Here is an 18,184-nt window from a genome sequence, read left to right on the forward strand (position 1 = left end):
TTCATGAGAGTTTTTGTGAACTCTTACTGTATGCATTGAACACCAAGCTGAAAAATGTGAGGAAAGAAGTAGTGGTGGTGAGACAATATACAAAATATAACAGTATGGAAAGCCTTAGAAATAAAGTATAAGTGGCATCATATTGGCTCTGAACTCGCATCTTTCACGTACAAAGCGTACCCATTGAAGTGCAGTGGAGAGTGAGTCAACCAGTGATCTAAGATACTGAATGTAACATTGAGACATGTTTCCATCTGTTAGAAAAACTAACTTACTTTTTCACAGTTGGACCTCTCCTTCACTTCCCTTCTCTGGTGTGCTTTAGCCTGCCAGCTCAGCCAATGTCCAGTCTAATATAGGCTTATGGAGAAGTGTTCATACAACTGCTTTAAAGCTTAAGATCAAACTATTTCTAATACACATTTTTCACATTTTTTGTGATCAGAAAATTCCAAATATCCCATCAGTTACCTAACTCACAGAATTTAAGGTTAAAATCCTTTTTTATTGTCAAAGTGTTTTTTAAAATTTTCTTTATGCCTTGTTACACAAGAGGTGCCTTTTTGGCTTAATGAAAACTGCAGATAGTTTCTGTAAGAAAGATTCAAGTCACATCTGAATGGGATCATCCCCATGTGCTGTTGCACATGGATTATTTTTAGTGTGTCATGCAATTTTTTTATTTCTAGGATGATGGATGAACTCCTTTAGAAGCAAAACTCATGTTCCAAAGCGTCTTTGGTGTAATTTTTACCTGGATAACTAGTTGAAAAATGTTTGTCTTGGTTCTCATTTTGTATGAGTAGTAAGGGCTTTGTGGTTTACTAGATAAACTACTGTGCTTAGATCAGTGCAATAAATGGGCATTATCTGACTGAAAGCAGGCATTTTTAGATACAGGTTTGGGATTGTAGACAGTAACACACCCACCCAGAAGTGCTTTTTTTCCTGTTTGTTGGTGACCTGGAGGTTGAATACCAGGCAGTTACCAGTTTTAGTCCGCTGCCGTACACTACAGCACCACAAGAAGAAACGCTTGCTCTCAATTCAGAGCCTGTTTATTCTGAGAGCCAAGGTGCAAGCTTATGACTCAGAGGCAAAGTTAAGTGCAAGAGACAGGCGTGTCTGCCTGATTCTTAACACCCTCAGATTTCAGAGACTAGGCACCTCTTCAGACCAAGTGACTCGCCACAACTGTAAAAGCCAAGTTTAGTAGCTATGAAAATCAAAGAAATGGCACCCTCTTGTGGTACCTCTGCTTTTAATTAAGTCTTTGTATTTTCCCAATACACCTTTTTACAAACAAAGAGCTTTTCTAATATACCCATCATTAAGTACAGATTTATGCTCACTTTTTTCAGACACAATAAAGCTAGATCAGGTCACTGTGCAGCAATGGGAAAGCAGCTGCATCCTGTCACAGATGATCAGACCTTCAAATAAAAAAAAAAAAAAAAAAAAAAAACACAACAAACACAAACACACACATTGGGCAAGATTTTCAAGGGTGAGTGCCAAAAACGCTAGACTCTGATTTTCAGATCTGCTTGTCAGCATTTATAACATGCTTACAGAGTGTCTGGCACTAACAAAAAATTGTACTCGACACTTAAGAACCATTCTCTCTTAGAGAAGTCTATGTAAGCACCTTGGGTTTTGGAAGTCTTTTCTAAACAAAATAGTATGTTCTTACAGGCAGTTCATCTTCTTCAGATCAGATCCAGGTGTTTCTCACTCTTTGCTCCAATAACAGGAATATTTCTTTTCCTTAAGTTTCTAATATATTTGCCATTTGCTTTTACTTAAAGCAAAACAAAGTATTTCCACAGTTCAAATGATGCTGAAAGGACAACAATGTGACCATTTAAATTAAAAAGTCATTATTCTTGTGAATGACATGTGCAGTTTTCATGACTGGAGTTCAGTACTTTAGTCTGTTACGTCCTAATTAGCTGTGCTTGAAGGTTGTAATTCACACTTACATCCTTCCATTAAAAGACGACACCTCTGCACCTTCACTATTCTAGCCTCCACATTAACTAGAAATTATCAGCACCTAAAGCTAGTCATATTTTGCAGCCCTAGCATTCATGAGAACCTCCCATTTCCAAGAAAGGGCCGCTGGCAGTACATGGATGAACACAACAAGATGTTAAACATACACCCTTTTTTTTCAGAATGCTGATCCAAAGATAATGCCGAGCATCTGCATTTCTGTCTCAGAATCTCAGAAGAGGAGGGAGTTTGCCTCTACCTTGCTCCATCTCAGAGGACAGATATAGCCAAAAAAGTTGCAGAACCTGCCCCTCTCAACAAGCAAGTAGAAACCAGGAAGCCATTACTTTCACTGAAAAGCACAGGTGAAATCTTCAGGAACGCAGCTTCTTACAGATGCTTTCCCTCTAGACTCCTCCTGCTTGCTTTTTATTTACAAAAGAAAGGTTGCAAGAATCTTGGGAAACTTTTCCTTAGCTCCATCTGATGTTTATTTTCCCCAACACAGAACCAGGTTTGTGTACTTAGCTGGAGACAACTGTTGCAATTTACCGTTTCTTAAACTTTTTGCCACAGTGCCACATCTCTGAACTTTACAATGCTAACTCCACACAGTCTTGCAAGAGTGGTTGGCTTTTCCCCTCTACGGGGAAAGCCTGCTTGGTTTCTGCCGGCCAGTTCACATGCAGCGGCAGGAATGCACAAATACTGAACTTGCATGTCGCAGGGCTATCTGTGGACGGCAGCTTCACAATTTGAGACAGTTCCAGATGCTGTATAGAAGGCTGTTGTCAACTTAAGCAGTTAAGTAGCCTGTTACCTGCTATTCTGAAAGACAACAAAGCATTACTTCTGTTCACTTACATCCTCTGCATCACAAATTAAAAGATGAAGGTGTCATTCATTCAAATGCTATCCACATACAACCGCTCTCTGATTTTAGTGATGCTGTGCATGTATACAGTGGAAGGAAAAGATTGCAGAACAACCCCTGTACGTAAGTTTCACGTACCTGCCCAAACACAATCCTACATTTCATTTACTTCGTTTTTTTTTTTTAAAAAAAAAAAAACAAAAAAACAAAACACTGTATTAGGGATGATGTATTCGAGTTAGTTGTGATTCAGGTCAGTTGGGCAGGTTATTTATATTTACCTCAGGTTATCTGGACACAAGTTTTCTGTCCGTTATTTCGAAATACATTTAGCAAAGGCAGCAAAAACTAAGGAGGAAATGTGAAGTTAGAAATTGCTTTTCCTGTCTCTGCCATGAGCACAAGTTATCTACGGAAGGCACATGCACTATACCTCCTCAAGAATGCGTGCTAAGCTCCGTTTGTAACATGCTATGTAAATACTGTACCTACTACAGCATAAGCATTTTGCAATAGTATAATGAAGAAATAAAAATGAAATATCAGATCCCAATAGCAGTATCCATTCATAGATTAAACACAGGAAGGGTAAAGTTTTCTTAAATTGCACAGGTTATCTACACAGGCAAAGGAACAGACCCAGCTGCCTGCCAACTCAGCTCTAAATTGAGGCGGTTATTTTATTACACAGGCGCTGAACCAAGAAGAGAATTAGACAGACCACATCCTTTACAAAACTAGCCATCTTGCTGCCACATTCCCAGTAGTACTGTAACAGTGTTTGATTTGAACATGCACATTTTAAATCTTGTAAGTGGCATCTGTCAGTTCACACTACCATGATTTTCAGCTTTTTTTTCTTTTTGCAGCAGTTACTTTCTCTAGCGGTTGTTTGATGATCAGGCAAGGCAGTTTTGTAGACAATCCCATGAGATAATTTGGTCCAATGTAGGGGAAAAGAAGAAAGTAGGAAAATAAAGAGACAAGCTTCAGGCACACATGCCCTTCTTCTGGTCCAAGATGCAAGCAGCAATTTCCAAATACAAGTTATCAAAATGGTCAGAGATAACTATAAGATAACTATGATTGCTTCTGAAAGAAGAGGTAGATGGTACTTGCGAAGGAAGAATTTTAAAGAGGGACACGAAAGGGGGCAATGAGTAGGGGGGGGGGGGCGCAAACAGGAACATTGTAATATGCTATTAAACCAATAAGTGTGATCTTTCTTTTATTGTTAAAGATGTAATAAAAAGTCTACCCATCTGATAAACCTTCTTCTTCTTACTGTGTTTTCTGACAAAATTAAATTCCTCCTATGCAAAAGATGGCTCAGTGTTTTACCACTACTTACAAGAAAGTTAGTACCTGTTGTTACTAGTTGACCATAATTCCTGATAAATATCACTTGTACCTCAGGAAGGAAACTTTGCCCAAGGGCTCATGGTAAAATTTAGTTCAAACTTCATCTCTTGTTGAATTGCGATAAAATTTGACTTCAAATGTAGTGTCTCTTACTTTGTAACGTGCAACTGAAATACTTACATAGGTGAACTGCATGAACACTTACCTTGAGACAACATTCTTGTTAGATTCATTGTTTTAGTGTCTTGGTAAAGCTTGGTAAAACTTCCTCCCTTCCCCACCTCACCCTCGCCCTTCCATTGGAAAGTAGCAGGTTTGGATGTTGCAGAATGTATTCTTAAGAGGACATGCCTTCTGAAGGATGAGGGGTCTTACTTTTTTAAAGCAAGGTCCCAGTAAGGCACACTGTAAAGGCATGTCAAATTAATTACTTTAAAGATCCTAATAAATAGTCATTGTGAAAACAACTGTAAGAAGGTAGTGACTATTCTACAAGAATTACTTGCTATCTATCATTTCCCTATCACAGCCTTGTACTCAGGAAAATGAAAGCTACCCACCCAACAGAAGTCATTGTGAAGGCATGATGATGGGCCTGATCACTGGCTAAGAAATAAAATTATTATTAATTTTGTACCCAAACTGTAGGTCTTTTAAAAGGTTTTGATTATATTAAATTCATCTTACCAAGAGAGTATTTTAATTTATTTCTGTTTATTTAACACTCCATGCTCCTGCATCTATTTCGTGAACTTTTCCCAGTTGCAGTGATGCATGGCATCACCAGCATTTGATCAATTTACTTACTGGCAAAGTAAGAGACAAGATTACTGGACAGTGAGTGAAACTCCTCTTCTGTGGTAAGAATACAATGCAGTTCCTGCCAACAGAACTGCATACATGGCTTTGCCAAAAGTTTGTAAAATTTCTCTGAAGTGTGTTCAACTTCCTTTATATTGCATTATAATTTTGCTTCAATCAAACTGATTAACAACTTGAGTTAAACTGGGTATTTTTTCACCATTTGCAAGCAATGTTTTTTAGAGCAGACTGAATTTATACTTGTACTATGAAAAGAAAAAGACTGTTCAAAGCAAGTGTTTAAAAGCAATACAGAAATTCAGTGAGCATGTTCACAAGTACACTGACGCAGAAGACCAATAAAAAGCAGATGCTATTCAGTAACACACACAGTAGCGTCTTTTATTCTGCTACCCCCACTTTATCTAAGCTAGTAGTCTTCAACATCATATGCCTCTTACCTCCACCTCACACTCCAAGAGTTGTTGACTAATCTTTAGCCCAGAGCTGGTGAATGTTCCCAGAGCTTACACTTAAATGCCAACTCTGAAGCTGGTCAGTCATCTTGAATTCTAGGTAATCATCAACTGCAAACACACTGAGACAAGATGCTTAAAGATTTTTTAATTCATTTATTACCTGTGCACAAGAGAAGAAGTTAACTACCAATAGAAACTCAAAAGATATACAGTATTTTTTACATGGTGGTTAAAAGTAATTAGAATATCACATGACCATGAATGAAAGTAATGTTTCCAATTAGAAATCAGAATACATGTTAGAATCTCAATGGAACAAGCCAAAAAGCCTTAGAAGCAGTTCCAGAGCACAAGGCAGCAGCCCTTTAATTTGCACAATGATAAAGGTAATTTACAGTTAGTCTTTGTGAATATTCAGGCAATGTTACAACGCAAGTTTCTGTACAGTTAGATGTAAAGAGATAACCAGAACAGTAATTCTAGTATATTTTAACTGAACTTGCTTAAGCTTTTTTGCTGAGATGGTTACCAAAGATGCTGAAAGAATCTACACCAAAGACACATATTACACCTTTTTTTCCCTTGGCTTTTTTGCATTACTTACAATCTCATTCTATTGCAATGTGTAAATCTCTAGAAATGAGTTGTCTCCATTGTATATATTGTGTTTATACTTTATACAAATTAAAGCAGAAAATGGTAGATTACTCAAGTGGTATAAATCTTACAGCATTTTGCTAGCAAAAAAAATACATGCCAAAAATCACAATAAGCTGTATTGGTACCCACAAATTGTAGCTTCAATTAATTTGTTTCTTTTTTAATTTGTATTCTACATAAATTACTACTGAAGGCTAATGTTTAAGTAGTAAATAAATTGGACAGTTGAAGGTCAGACAAAACCTGTTCACCCAACTGTGAAAGCTGATATTGTTTCCAAAAAAATCACAAATAATGCAGAACAAAAGAAGTGTGATGCATGCAACAGAGTGAAAATGCATTGATTCCCACTGTTTCAAGAAAACTACTGCACTCCACCTTAAAATGCATCAGACTGATTTTAGTTATAACAAGACAATCCCAAGAGTCAGGATGAAATAAAGCGAATATTTTAAAGATTTAAGAGCTGTTATCAAAAATAAATTACATTTTTTTCAATTTAAAGAAACACTGCTATGAAGGCTGAGAGCCAAGCAGCCTTTCAATAGCTGCATTGATGTCTCCTCCTGTTGCTATTAGCGCTTGTAAGTTTGCTTCACGGTTCAGAAAACCCATTGCACTCAGCTGCTCCAGTTGCTGCTGAAATCTAACTTCTGGATTTTGTAACTGCCAAGAACAAAATTTCAAGCTATAAAAGCATAACACACATTTAGCAAAGTACAGGATTTAAACATAGTTGGTTCTGCACCACTCCCTGTCTTTACTAATTTCTGACTACATCTTTCTCAAGATACTAGAACTATACTATGACATAAATTCAATTCAAAATTGAATTATTTTTTCAACAAGTCAGAGCAGCTTCAAATTTTAAGAGTTATCTACACTTACATGACATTCTTGAACTACAGGAAAAGCTGCCTGTTTGATGATAAAGGATTAAAATTAAATTGGGTAAATTTATGTCCCATGAACAGTTTCTTAAAGATATGCATCTTTAGGTATTGTTTAAAAATGAAACAGAGTTCAACCTAGTAATGTGGAACAGCAAGGATTATAATGATGTCACTGTCAGCAATGGTGAACACACAGGCTTTTTGTTTTTTCCCTTGACATAAAAATCACCTCTTTAATGCTTCAAGTATTTGTTAACTAAAATTACCAAAATTCTAATTGTTAGAAAGCTTCAGTCTAAGGCAATCTGACAGCTGTGCTTTATGGGATGATCCTGCTCACACAAACTCATGGCAAAATTCTGCATGATTTCAGTGGTACAATCTTCAGTTCAGAGGCATTTTTGAATCAGAACAATTATAGGAAAATAATATGCTGGAGTAATACTGAGAAGTCACTTCTTGAAATCAATGAGTCAATTTCCATACCAACACAAAACTTGGGCAGCTACTGCTAATTTTCCTTTTCTTCTAATTCAACAGTTTCATACATCAAAAAATGACTACCAGTATTTAAAGTCTGCATATGGTTCCAAACCAATATAATGTAAAGATGTAGCCTGAAATTTAAGAACTGCCCTCTACTTCCTTCCCCCAAGCAAAACTAAACAGAATGTTGACTTGGTGGTGTACGATTTGACAGCATAATAAGTGAAATTGTATCAGAATATGGTTTCCTACAGTGACACCCACCAACACTTTCTCGTGGTTAGATGAGAAAAAAAGTCTATCAGATCAGCAAGCTGAACTAACTCACCCTGGGGCAACAGAGGAGGAAAAAGTAGGACTGCCCCTTCGGCCAGCAGCCTGCCATTACACTGGGTACATACCACAGTGTAAGGGTGCTCTTTCACACAGTACTCTTGAGAGTTAACAGCATGTCTCCTTTAAAGCCACTCTTGCTCACCACCCTACAACTACTGGCAGAGCTGCTACCTTTGCTTGACTTTGGGAGCTCTCTGGAAACCCTTAATCACACTCGGTATGTTAACAAAATGCACTGCAGTCTGGACCTGCAGGATGTCAGTGAAGCCATACAACAAATTCAAGCTCCAAATAACCAGAGTGTGGCTATTCCAAAGTGTAGGACAGAGGCTAAGTCACAGCTAGGAGTAATAGCCAGCAATACAGACAAAACACACAGAGGTAATGGTGTTCAACGTGCTTAAGCTTTTCCCTTGCCTGAGCCCACACTTCACTTGCCAGTGAACCTTATCACCTCAGTCTGCCTCAATCTTTCCAAACATTCAAAGGTATGAAGATGAGTGTATAAAAATCAACTGTTCAGAGGACACATTTACTCAAATTTGATGTTTTTCCAGCATTTACTTGCACAGCTGCAACACCATTTTTAAGCCTCCTTTGCTCTCCTTTGACAGGAAGCATCCAGGGAACTCTCCCCTCAATTACCATCCTCCTATCTAATGGTTTATAATGAAAAAATAAAGTAAGAATTAAAAAAAAAATCTAGAATATAGTGATGTACTTTACCTGAGCATTTGCACCAGCAAGTGCCTGCAACATCTGCTGGACAAACTGCTGGTGACTAGGTTCAGCAGTTCCTGATGCTGAATTCATATTTTCACTGGCAACAGAACTAGGTACGGACTCTGTAGGAGCTCCAGTGCTTCCCAGTCCACCTAAACCAGGATTAAATCTGCATAAATGACAGAAAAAGAAATACACCACTTGAATAATAAACACTAGCTTGTCTCTTCTTATTTATTTTATTACTGAGTAAAAAATCCTGTCAAAGAGGGAATGACAATTTAAGTAAAGTACTAAAACAAAGACCAGAGTCATCACTGTTTAGAAGTGCAGGGCAGGCAAAAAATGTGACAAATTCTAAAACAAGTTTAGTTAAACTAAAAAAGGCAGGAGGAGTTTTCTTTAACAAAAACTGGGTAAATCTCTACATGTAAAAAGAATGAACAACGTAACACAGGAGAAAAGTTCTTGTCTGAATTTGTAAGACTGATTCTTACCCTGGTATAAGCCCTGGTGCTTCTGTCGCTAGTGTCTGCAGGCCCTGCTGAATCTGTAGTAAAGCCTGCATTGCTCTAGGGTTTGACATTGCTGATAACGTGTCAGGATTCTGCATCTAAGAAAAGGAGAGAAACTCTTAATCATATGCAGTTGTTCAAAGTTAATCTTTATCATTAGATGTTTTACACAGTCTGACATAATTTCTGAACTTGTTTTTCAACTTTATATTTGAATATTTACATGAAATCCTTCAGGTATTTTTTCTTTTTTGAGAAAACTTTCATAGGAGGTGATCAATGAACTCCCTACATGTGGACAAAGCCTTTCAGATGAGAAGTGCAGACTTCATCTTTCAAAGCCATGGGACTGTATTAGTCCAACATCATTCTAGAATTAGTTTCCTATATCACACTAGTGGTAAGCAACAACACTGAATACAATGAAACTTGACCAATAGATATCTAAGAAAGTTATACAGTAGTTCTTTTTCCTAGCTAAATTCAGACCACAGCAGTTTGAGCATGACTATTTGTGCATGTCTTCATATCTGTACTGCTCTCACAGCCTACAGAAATGCAAACTAACACACCACAAAAGATGCTAGCAAGCAAATGTATAATATTCAAGGGCTCTCACTCTAGCGTGACTTCAATTAAAAACTGGCTTTCACATCCACAGATAATTTAAAAGGCAAATCCTTTTCATTTCTGAAATTAAATGTCCAGAAACCTGACTATTTTAGATACAAAACCAAAACTAATGGCTTATGCTCACCTCTGCTTAGAGATGCCACAGGTAAGTGAAAAACAATGTGTTTCAGTTACAAGTGACACAGTCTTGGTAGCCAGACCTACTTCAAACAGCAGACAGGCTTATTAATCTTAGCAGCCTTCACTTGGCAACTTAACTAAATTCCTTCTGATGCAAACACATTTTTGATTCACATAGAAATGCACAGATTAAGGTCAAACTTCCTCTGGTGCAGAGCAAAACTGCAAAATAGGACATGAAGAACTCTGATCTGGAATATGGGTGCAAAACAAGACTTATGCACAGCAAGTTGTTAATATTCTCCATTCATCTCTTGGATTTTTATCTTCCTGATAGCTTGAAGTCAGAGAATAACTAAATACATAGCTGGGAAAGTTTACCCAAATTTTAAAGAGGAAAACATTTTGCGTTTTCCAAAGAAAGCTGCTGCAATTACTTTAAGAAAATATTTAAATCACAACTTACTGTCTGATATTTGGAGTTGTTTTACAGAAATGTCGGCCCAACAATTCTCAGAGCACTTACATGACCTGGATCTTGTCTCTACTAATGATATTAATTCCAGCTGTTAAGTAGCAGTAATTCTTGTTAAGACTTGTATAAAAGCTGAAGATGGGAAAGCTTATCTGTGAGCTACTCTAGTTCTGCTGGGCAATTGCCCTTTATTGCAAAAGATGCCTTCCATTATGCAGAGGAACATTCCATGGTTTCTGTCACCCAATCCCATAATATAAATGCCAGTAGACAAGGAAGGAATTATGAGCTGCAATATTGTCAACATTCTGAGAATACCCATATGCTTGTCCACTTTATTTCACCTGCTAAAGCTGCTGATCATCTGACCTAACGTAATGAATACAACAGAATTAGCTGTGCAGACAAACCCCATGGTGATATTGACAGAAGAAGTAGAAATTATTCCTACTGTGCATTCATTAATTGCCATTTATTCACAGACTTCAAAACATACATGTGGTACTAGCTCTTCAGATACTACTGAGTCATCACAAAGCAATGGCATTATGAAATACTACAGCCTTTCACGTGGTTGAAACAATTTAAAACAGTTTCTACTAAACACTGAACTTGCTACTGTAATTCATGTATGTGTTAATTATTCTACTCCTAAAACTGTCTGTGTGCAGGCAGATCTGGCAACGCACACTTACTCTGATTTGCAAGGACTGCCTAATGATGGAACTCATACACTGGATTAAGTTTTCAATTCCTAACATCAACAACAAAATCTTCCTTGCTCTTATTTAGGGAACACAGTACTGCTACACACTGTGACAGCTAATATCAAGCATATACCTGGGCTGCAAGCACAATGTTGTTAAGAGGGAACGCTGGTGGTAGGGCAACCTTTACAGACAAAAAACTTCAGAACCCACTCCTTTTGAATTAGCTAATGACTTGGGTCTTTCAAGGCATGCTGTGAGATCTCTTTCCCAAATACTTAAGGCAGGTTTGAAGAAGTACAAGAAAAGCACGGTGAAACTTTATTCTAGTAGTGGGAAAAGTACTGATCTTTTTAATTTGTGAAACGAATCATGTCGCAAACCAGTGTTCTCTGGCTGGTGCGCAGTAAAAACAATTATTCCTTCTAAACAAAGAAGCAAGAACAAATCTAAATGGTTGTGCTAGCCACAGACAAAAATATCCACTAAAAGTCAGGCTTAACTTATGAAAGGGATGGAGACATTAAGCAAGAATTAATTATCAAGCGGCAATCTAAGTTGGTGTCTAAAGCTAATGAGAACATATTACAGAATCTAGCTTTTAGCCAAATCAAAGACAGACACCAATTTATTGAAAATATTGCTCATTGACTTGCAGACATTTATTCACAGCTAGTGTTTCATCTTACTTGCTGAAGGAAAGTAGGAAGTTGTTGTCTCATTTGTTCCTGAAGTTGAGGATTTCCAGCAAATAAAGGATTATTCAACATCATCTATGGGACAAAAATATTTAACTTCAAAGATCAAGCAGTAAAAACCACAGGGGGTTTTAAGACAACTACTTACACAGTAATAGTCTATGAAAATAACCTTACAGAATAATAATCATCTACTCCTTTGGCCAAAACTTGTTATGATTCACCAGCCTGAACATACTGCAGGGTTTTTTTTGTTTTGTTGGAGTTTTTTTTGTTTGTTTTGGGTTTTTATTGTTGTTGTTTTGTTATTGTTTGGAAGTTTTCTTTATCTTTTAAGTGAATGAATTGCCTGATACTTGCTAAGACAGCCTCATTTATATTACAAGAAAATTCTTTTCTGCTCAGCCTCCACTACAGATTTAAGTGATAGGTTCACTGTAAACATCACCTGAAGTCAGGGATATTTTCCAAGTGAGTATTTAATGCAGAAAATACAACACTTTTTTTAATCTTAGTTTGGGATTTGACTTTGGATATTACTGCTTTAACTAAAATTTGAAAGCACTTCTACAATACCATTCATAAAACAGCTTCTGCACTTTTACAGTGAGCATGGGTCACAAAAGAGAAGTTAAAACTAGAGTAACACCTAGATATGGCACCAACTCACCTCCCTTCACTTCTCTCCTGCCAAGCTAGTTTGGGTATTTATTTACTGGCAGACCTACCTTAATTTATAATCAAAGCATTTGTTTTGTCTAACTGGTTCTTATGCTGGGTCACAAATTTAGTGCTGTACAAAACATACACAAACTGACAAGTTATTTTAGAAGAATGCACAATGTCCAACTACAAACTGAAGAAGCTCACTGCAACAAATTGTTAAATGTAGGTAGGTAATAATTTCAGTGAGTTAGGCCTTAGCATTAAAAACTGGGCCATTCACTACAGACAATGGTTGAGATGTTGGCACAAGAGAAGTGTAACTGTATCATAGATTTAGCTTTTTTTTTTTTTTGCTTCAATGAACACAATACATTACTACACCAAATGCATTTACCTGTACTGCAAGATCAGGATTCTGGCTTAATGACTGCATCATGCTTCTCATATAGGGTGCAGACAACATATTCTGCATAAGTTGTGGGTTTTCTGTTATCTGTTGTAATAAGCTCTGCATTCCTGGTGTGTTGAACATACCAGCTTAAAAAAAGGAAAAGGCCACTTTAGTAGACATCCTGACTATCACCAGATGAATTAGACTACCTAAAACCAGAATATAACCACTTGGTTTCTCAGAGTTTTAGTCCCTGAAATACACTCAATGTGGTTCTGCTTACACAGATCAATCTACCCTAGAAGTTAAGACAGAGGCTGTATCCAACAAGTAGTCCCACTAAGTATCTACATTATTAGCTGTTCTCACATTTGCCTCCAAACAGGAAAAATACTATAATTAATCTAGAGATTCCCTACTTTTGTTATTTTAAGGCAATACACAAGTACTATTATCACTCTTAGTCTACTTTTCATGTTTGTTTTTCTACAGAGGACTTTCATACTAGTCAAATGTTCTATGAAAGTAAATAGCAATAAAAACTTTGAATCAAAAACTCTTTCTAATGAAAGAATCATTTCAGCAAACTCCCAAGTATGTGCAAATATATACAACTGCAATAACAAACATACCTCCTAGTCCAGGTCCCAAATTTGGTACAGTTGAGCTCTGTCCCGTACTGCCAGAGGTGCTATTTCCAGAACTGCTACTGCTGTCACCACTGGTGCTGGTACTTGTCGTGGAAGTCTGCGAGCTGGACTGAGGAGCCCAGGGATTTGGTAGGGGATCTCTGTTTTCTGTACGAGATGGCTGACTGTCCCCTCCTGTTGATGCATTGCTTACTAAAGAAGCAAATGGGTTACCTCCAAACTACAGAGGAAGGAAAGCAAACATGTATCAGCTACAAAAGTCAACTGCTTTAAAGTCTGCTATAAATACCAAGTTACCTTTCCAAAATTACACAGGAAGATAAATGTTGAAGGGTCTTAATCAGTTATACTCACCATCCTACAATAATTCATTGTAAATATTCTGAAAAGATGCTGACACTGAAAGATACTAGCACCTCCAAAAAAATTAAATCATGTTTCTTTTTGAAAGCAGCGTTACTGCTACACTGATATTTTGATCACAGTAAGATTTTATCTTGCATACTGGTTTCCAACTTCAAAGGCTTTTTTTCTTCCCATCTTAGGTTCCAAGTTACTAAAAACGCTTTTAAAAAAATTTTTCCTGGACCTTGTAATTTTAAGGCAAAGAATTAAAGGAATTAAAATTTAAGTAATACAGAAACTCATTAACTTTAAAATAGCTTCTCAAACACACAAAGTGATATCTGTATTTCTTCAAGCTTAGAACAACACAGAATTTTTAAAGATCTTTCCTCTCAAGAGTAAGAGGCTGCAAAGTGACTTCAAGCTTCAAGAAATATTTTGTTAAGTACACATTCGGAAATTTACATTACTTACATGCTTTTATTTTTAAAAAAATATTTACTTTCAGTGGCATTTGCAATCTTTTCTCACCTGTTCTTGCGCTGCATTCAACATTGGCTCCTGAATATCTGTGTACATACGTCGCAAGGCATTGTATCCACCTGGTATACTTTCTAGGTTACTTAAGGCTCGGTCTTGGTTTCGCATCATTTCCTGCATCATTGCAGGGTTTCTAGCAAGTTCTAGTGTCTAGGGAAGTGGAACATTTAATCTGTATTAATAAGAAATCCATTCTAAAGTGAAAACGTCAACATTTGGCAATATCTCAGCTACCACTGTCTAACCCAGTTTGAAATTATGATTAAAGCCAAATCAAGATACCAGCTTAGTGGGAGTCAACTGAATTAGACATTTAGCCAGCATTCTACCATAACCATCGCTATGCTTGTTGGGTCAAGAAGTGCTGGCTAAACAGAAGAAAAACCTTGAATGAACTATTCTTTTCCTTCTTCATCTTTTCAACACAATATACTCCTACCATTTCTAACATCGTTGCAGCAGGCAGCCTGTAATATGAACTTTAAAATAAATACCTATGTTTCCAAAAGTATCCATTTGTTTTTTGATACTTTCTGCCACACAGCGTATCTTACATACCATCTGATTTTAAAAGCACTCAGAAGTACCTACAGTTAGATAAAATGAAAATGTCTAGTATTTTTGAGAACTACTACTTTTGGTAAACTTATTGTTGGCTAGACAACAGAAGGTTTCAAGTGCACGCACGGACATCCAACCCTAACCTCAGAAGACATGATTACACAGTTTTCAGTGTCTTTCAAAACTGTGCTGCAGATTTTCTGAATTATCAGACTATTTCATACATTAACAACTAGAAATACAAATATCCGTTGCCTACAGCAATGTTTTATGGATTTTCTAAGAAGCCTAAATACTTCAAGAATGTCTAAGCACTCAACTAAGCATGTCCAATTCTTGCTCTGTTGCTCACAGTTACAGTGTAATCAAAGGTCATGAACTTACAGAGATCCTTCTACATACCTGTCTCATTATATCTGGATTATTCAGCATGTGACTGATTTCTGGATTTCTCTGTATCAGTTGCTGCATTTGAGGGTTAGCCATAATTAACTGCCTCATCAGGTCAGGATTTGAAAGCATGCTCTGAACAAATGGATTTTCCATTATCTGAACCATCATTTCTGGGTTGGACATAAGTTGCCGTTGCATCTGACTTTGCAACTCTGAAAAGTTTGATGTATTTAAGCCCAGGCTACTCAGACCTGCCAAACCTCCAAGGCCACCTTTAAGAGGATGAAAAAAATATAATTGAACTTTCAGCTTCTATTATACTTCTAAACACATCCAGGTTCTTTCTAAATACAAAATACTTGAACGTATCCCACACTTCAAAATAATGAAAACGAATGGAAAGTCCATCTTTGCAAGACTGTTAAGGAGTTATCCACTAAGAGTTTGCTTCTTTAAATAACAAGACACAGAACTAAAAATCCAACAAACTGCACCTGAAATGTAACTTGTTACAATTCTAACAGCTTTTCTTCTCATTTTCCACAGCTGAGATACAAGGCATGTTTGAGTTTTGGGGCTTTAGGTTCTGCCTCCCCACCCCACCCCACCCCCAATGCTTTTATAGTAGATAAATTATCTATCTCATCTATCTCCTCTTGGTTAGACTATAACCAAAAGAGATCTCCCAATGTGGCTCATATTCCCTATTCTAATTAAAATTAGAGCTGCTCTTCTTACTAATGTGCCAAGAACTAATTATGCTTTGAATTCCCCTCCTTTGCTGAGTCCAAACAAAAAAATTTCAGAGTCAGTCTGAATACTAGTCAGTCTGAAGAACTGTTTACAACTAAGAAAGCAACTGCTTACTATGGTTAGCTTTTCCAGTTCTATCTCTTCCCCACCCCCCAAAAGCAAATGAGATGAAAAAGAATGAACCAAAAACCCCACTGTGATTATGGAAATAGATAGTATTTTTAAATCAATAGACTGCAGCCTCTTCATTCATGAAAGAGAAGACTGATAATGCTATCAGACTTGGAACCTGAGAAATACTGAATTGTAAGATCAGCAGCAATTTTTTTACTTCTGTTCCAGATCTTGGCTTCATGTTACAGGTCCAATTTCATCAATACTCTCCTCAGAGCTATTCAGATACACTTTTAAGGAGCACAAGGACACTGAAAGGAGTTTAATTACCCATACCGCCAGAATACAACATCAGTGGCACCTTACTACTGAAGGTGAAACAGCACAAATCTGAAGTTCGGCATATAAAATTAAGGAAACAACTTTCCTCTGATAACTTACGATTAGAAACATTCTACAACCAATACCATAGATATTTGTAATCAGTTTTTTGGGTGGTATGTTTGTTTGGGGTTTTTTATAAAGTTCTGTCTACATTAGAGTAAATCTTCAGGGACAATTACCTGAATCCAATAAAAGATACCCACCATGCTACCTAATAAATATTCTTACCCAAGCCAAAAGGGTTACTATTTGTTGAAGCTGGTGTTGAGGTACTACTGCTTGATGTTGATGTGGTAGCAGCACTCCCAGTGGTGTTTGCTTGTTGAGCTGGGTGGTCTTGTGATCTAAAAAAGCAAATTTAAAAGTTGCAAGTTTAACAAGTTAATTTAAATAATGCCAGTAAATACAGGAATAGTATCATACTCGAGAATCTTAATTTACATTTTGATTCTTTCTCAAAAACCACACTATTATCCCTAGATGGCTTCCTGTAACAAATCTTTCTTAGACATCTGTAATGTCATCAGTTTTTCCAGAATGGTAGTTTGAAACATTAAGAAAATGGATGGACACCATTGCAGCCATTACCACCTTCTCACCCCATCCCTGGGATGCCCACCAATTAATTGTTTCCTCTGTCCTTACCTTCCTTCAAGGATTCTTACCTTATTCCACTGTACTCAAATACTACTGATTACATGCCGGGGGCTTAAAGAAATAAAGCCTAGCAAGATTTAATGTTGGACTTACTTCATGCCACATCTTTAATAGGATGTCTTACTGAATGTGAAATTCAGTTAACATCTTATTTCATTAGAAGACAAATATCAGAATCCCAGTACCCTTTAAGACTTCAAAAACAGGGCAAAAACATAGTTACACAAAGTTAAAGCCAGCATAATTTAGCACAGGCACGAAAGGCTACCCGTGTCATATACTCACTACACCTTTCTACTGCAGAGGCACAAACACAGGTGCTGCCATGTAGTAAAAGAGATCAAGGAACTGAGCTTGTGTAAAGCTAACCTGGCCTCTATTCAAAAGAAAAGAGGCTAGTTTGAAACCCAAATCATTTCTCCAGTCTAGTTCAATCAGTCTCATAAATGCCTGTATTTGTAGAACGACAGCATAAAATAACTTGTAGAAACTATGAATTCAGACCTCACACAAAGATTTGAGGATTCGACAGTACACTAAATTTCATATCTCAGTTAATCTCAGAGTACCTTTCCACTACAATAAAATTCTGTGCCTGTTTCACTAAAGCAAAGACCGGGGTGGGGGGCAAACAAAGAAACCAATCAACCAAAAAAAAAACAAGCCTGAGAGATGCCTCAGGTCCAGAGGCTTCCCTGAGGTCTCTAAGAGTTCTCTGACTCCAGGCTAAACATCAGACACCAAAACCATAAACAGAAAAAAAAGGAAAAATGAAATACTTTGCACACATCACAAGGTCTTTCATGGAATAATCAACACTAGCTTGTAAGTAGCCCATCTGCTGGAATACCCTGCTGATTTGACCAACGTTCTGGTAAACAGGTAAATAAAACATGGCATGCCAAGTCATGAAGGTAGAGGATACCATGGGACCAAATCACCTGATTCAAGTTCTGACTGATGTTCTGGGTGT

The 18,184-nt window shown here is 37.1% G+C and overlaps 1 protein-coding gene across 2 annotated transcripts in view; it reads right to left on the reverse strand.

Moving 5' to 3' along the window:
- Positions 1-5,567: 5,567 nt before the first annotated feature.
- The window catches only part of UBQLN1 (ubiquilin 1), a 28,013-nt gene continuing 15,396 nt past the window's right edge, over positions 5,568-18,184 (reverse strand). Inside the window, exons 3-11 of one of the 2 annotated variants that reach the window (XM_082335584.1) lie at positions 16,783-16,898; positions 15,313-15,575; positions 14,341-14,499; positions 13,447-13,684; positions 12,818-12,960; positions 11,749-11,832; positions 9,107-9,222; positions 8,613-8,778; positions 5,568-6,859 (exon numbers count right to left, since the gene is read on the reverse strand). In XM_082335584.1, the coding sequence (XP_082191710.1) occupies positions 6,818-6,859; positions 8,613-8,778; positions 9,107-9,222; positions 11,749-11,832; positions 12,818-12,960; positions 13,447-13,684; positions 14,341-14,499; positions 15,313-15,575; positions 16,783-16,898 (1,327 nt within the window). In that variant the 3' untranslated portion in view covers positions 5,568-6,817. The remainder of the gene's footprint in view (positions 6,860-8,612; positions 8,779-9,106; positions 9,223-11,748; positions 11,833-12,817; positions 12,961-13,446; positions 13,685-14,340; positions 14,500-15,312; positions 15,576-16,782; positions 16,899-18,184) is intronic. The other variant, XM_082335583.1, reaches the window with a different exon arrangement.

Source organism: Platalea leucorodia (assembly GCF_965183815.1).
Source record: "Platalea leucorodia genome assembly, chromosome: Z".
Classification (NCBI taxonomy): Eukaryota; Metazoa; Chordata; class Aves; order Pelecaniformes; family Threskiornithidae; genus Platalea; species Platalea leucorodia.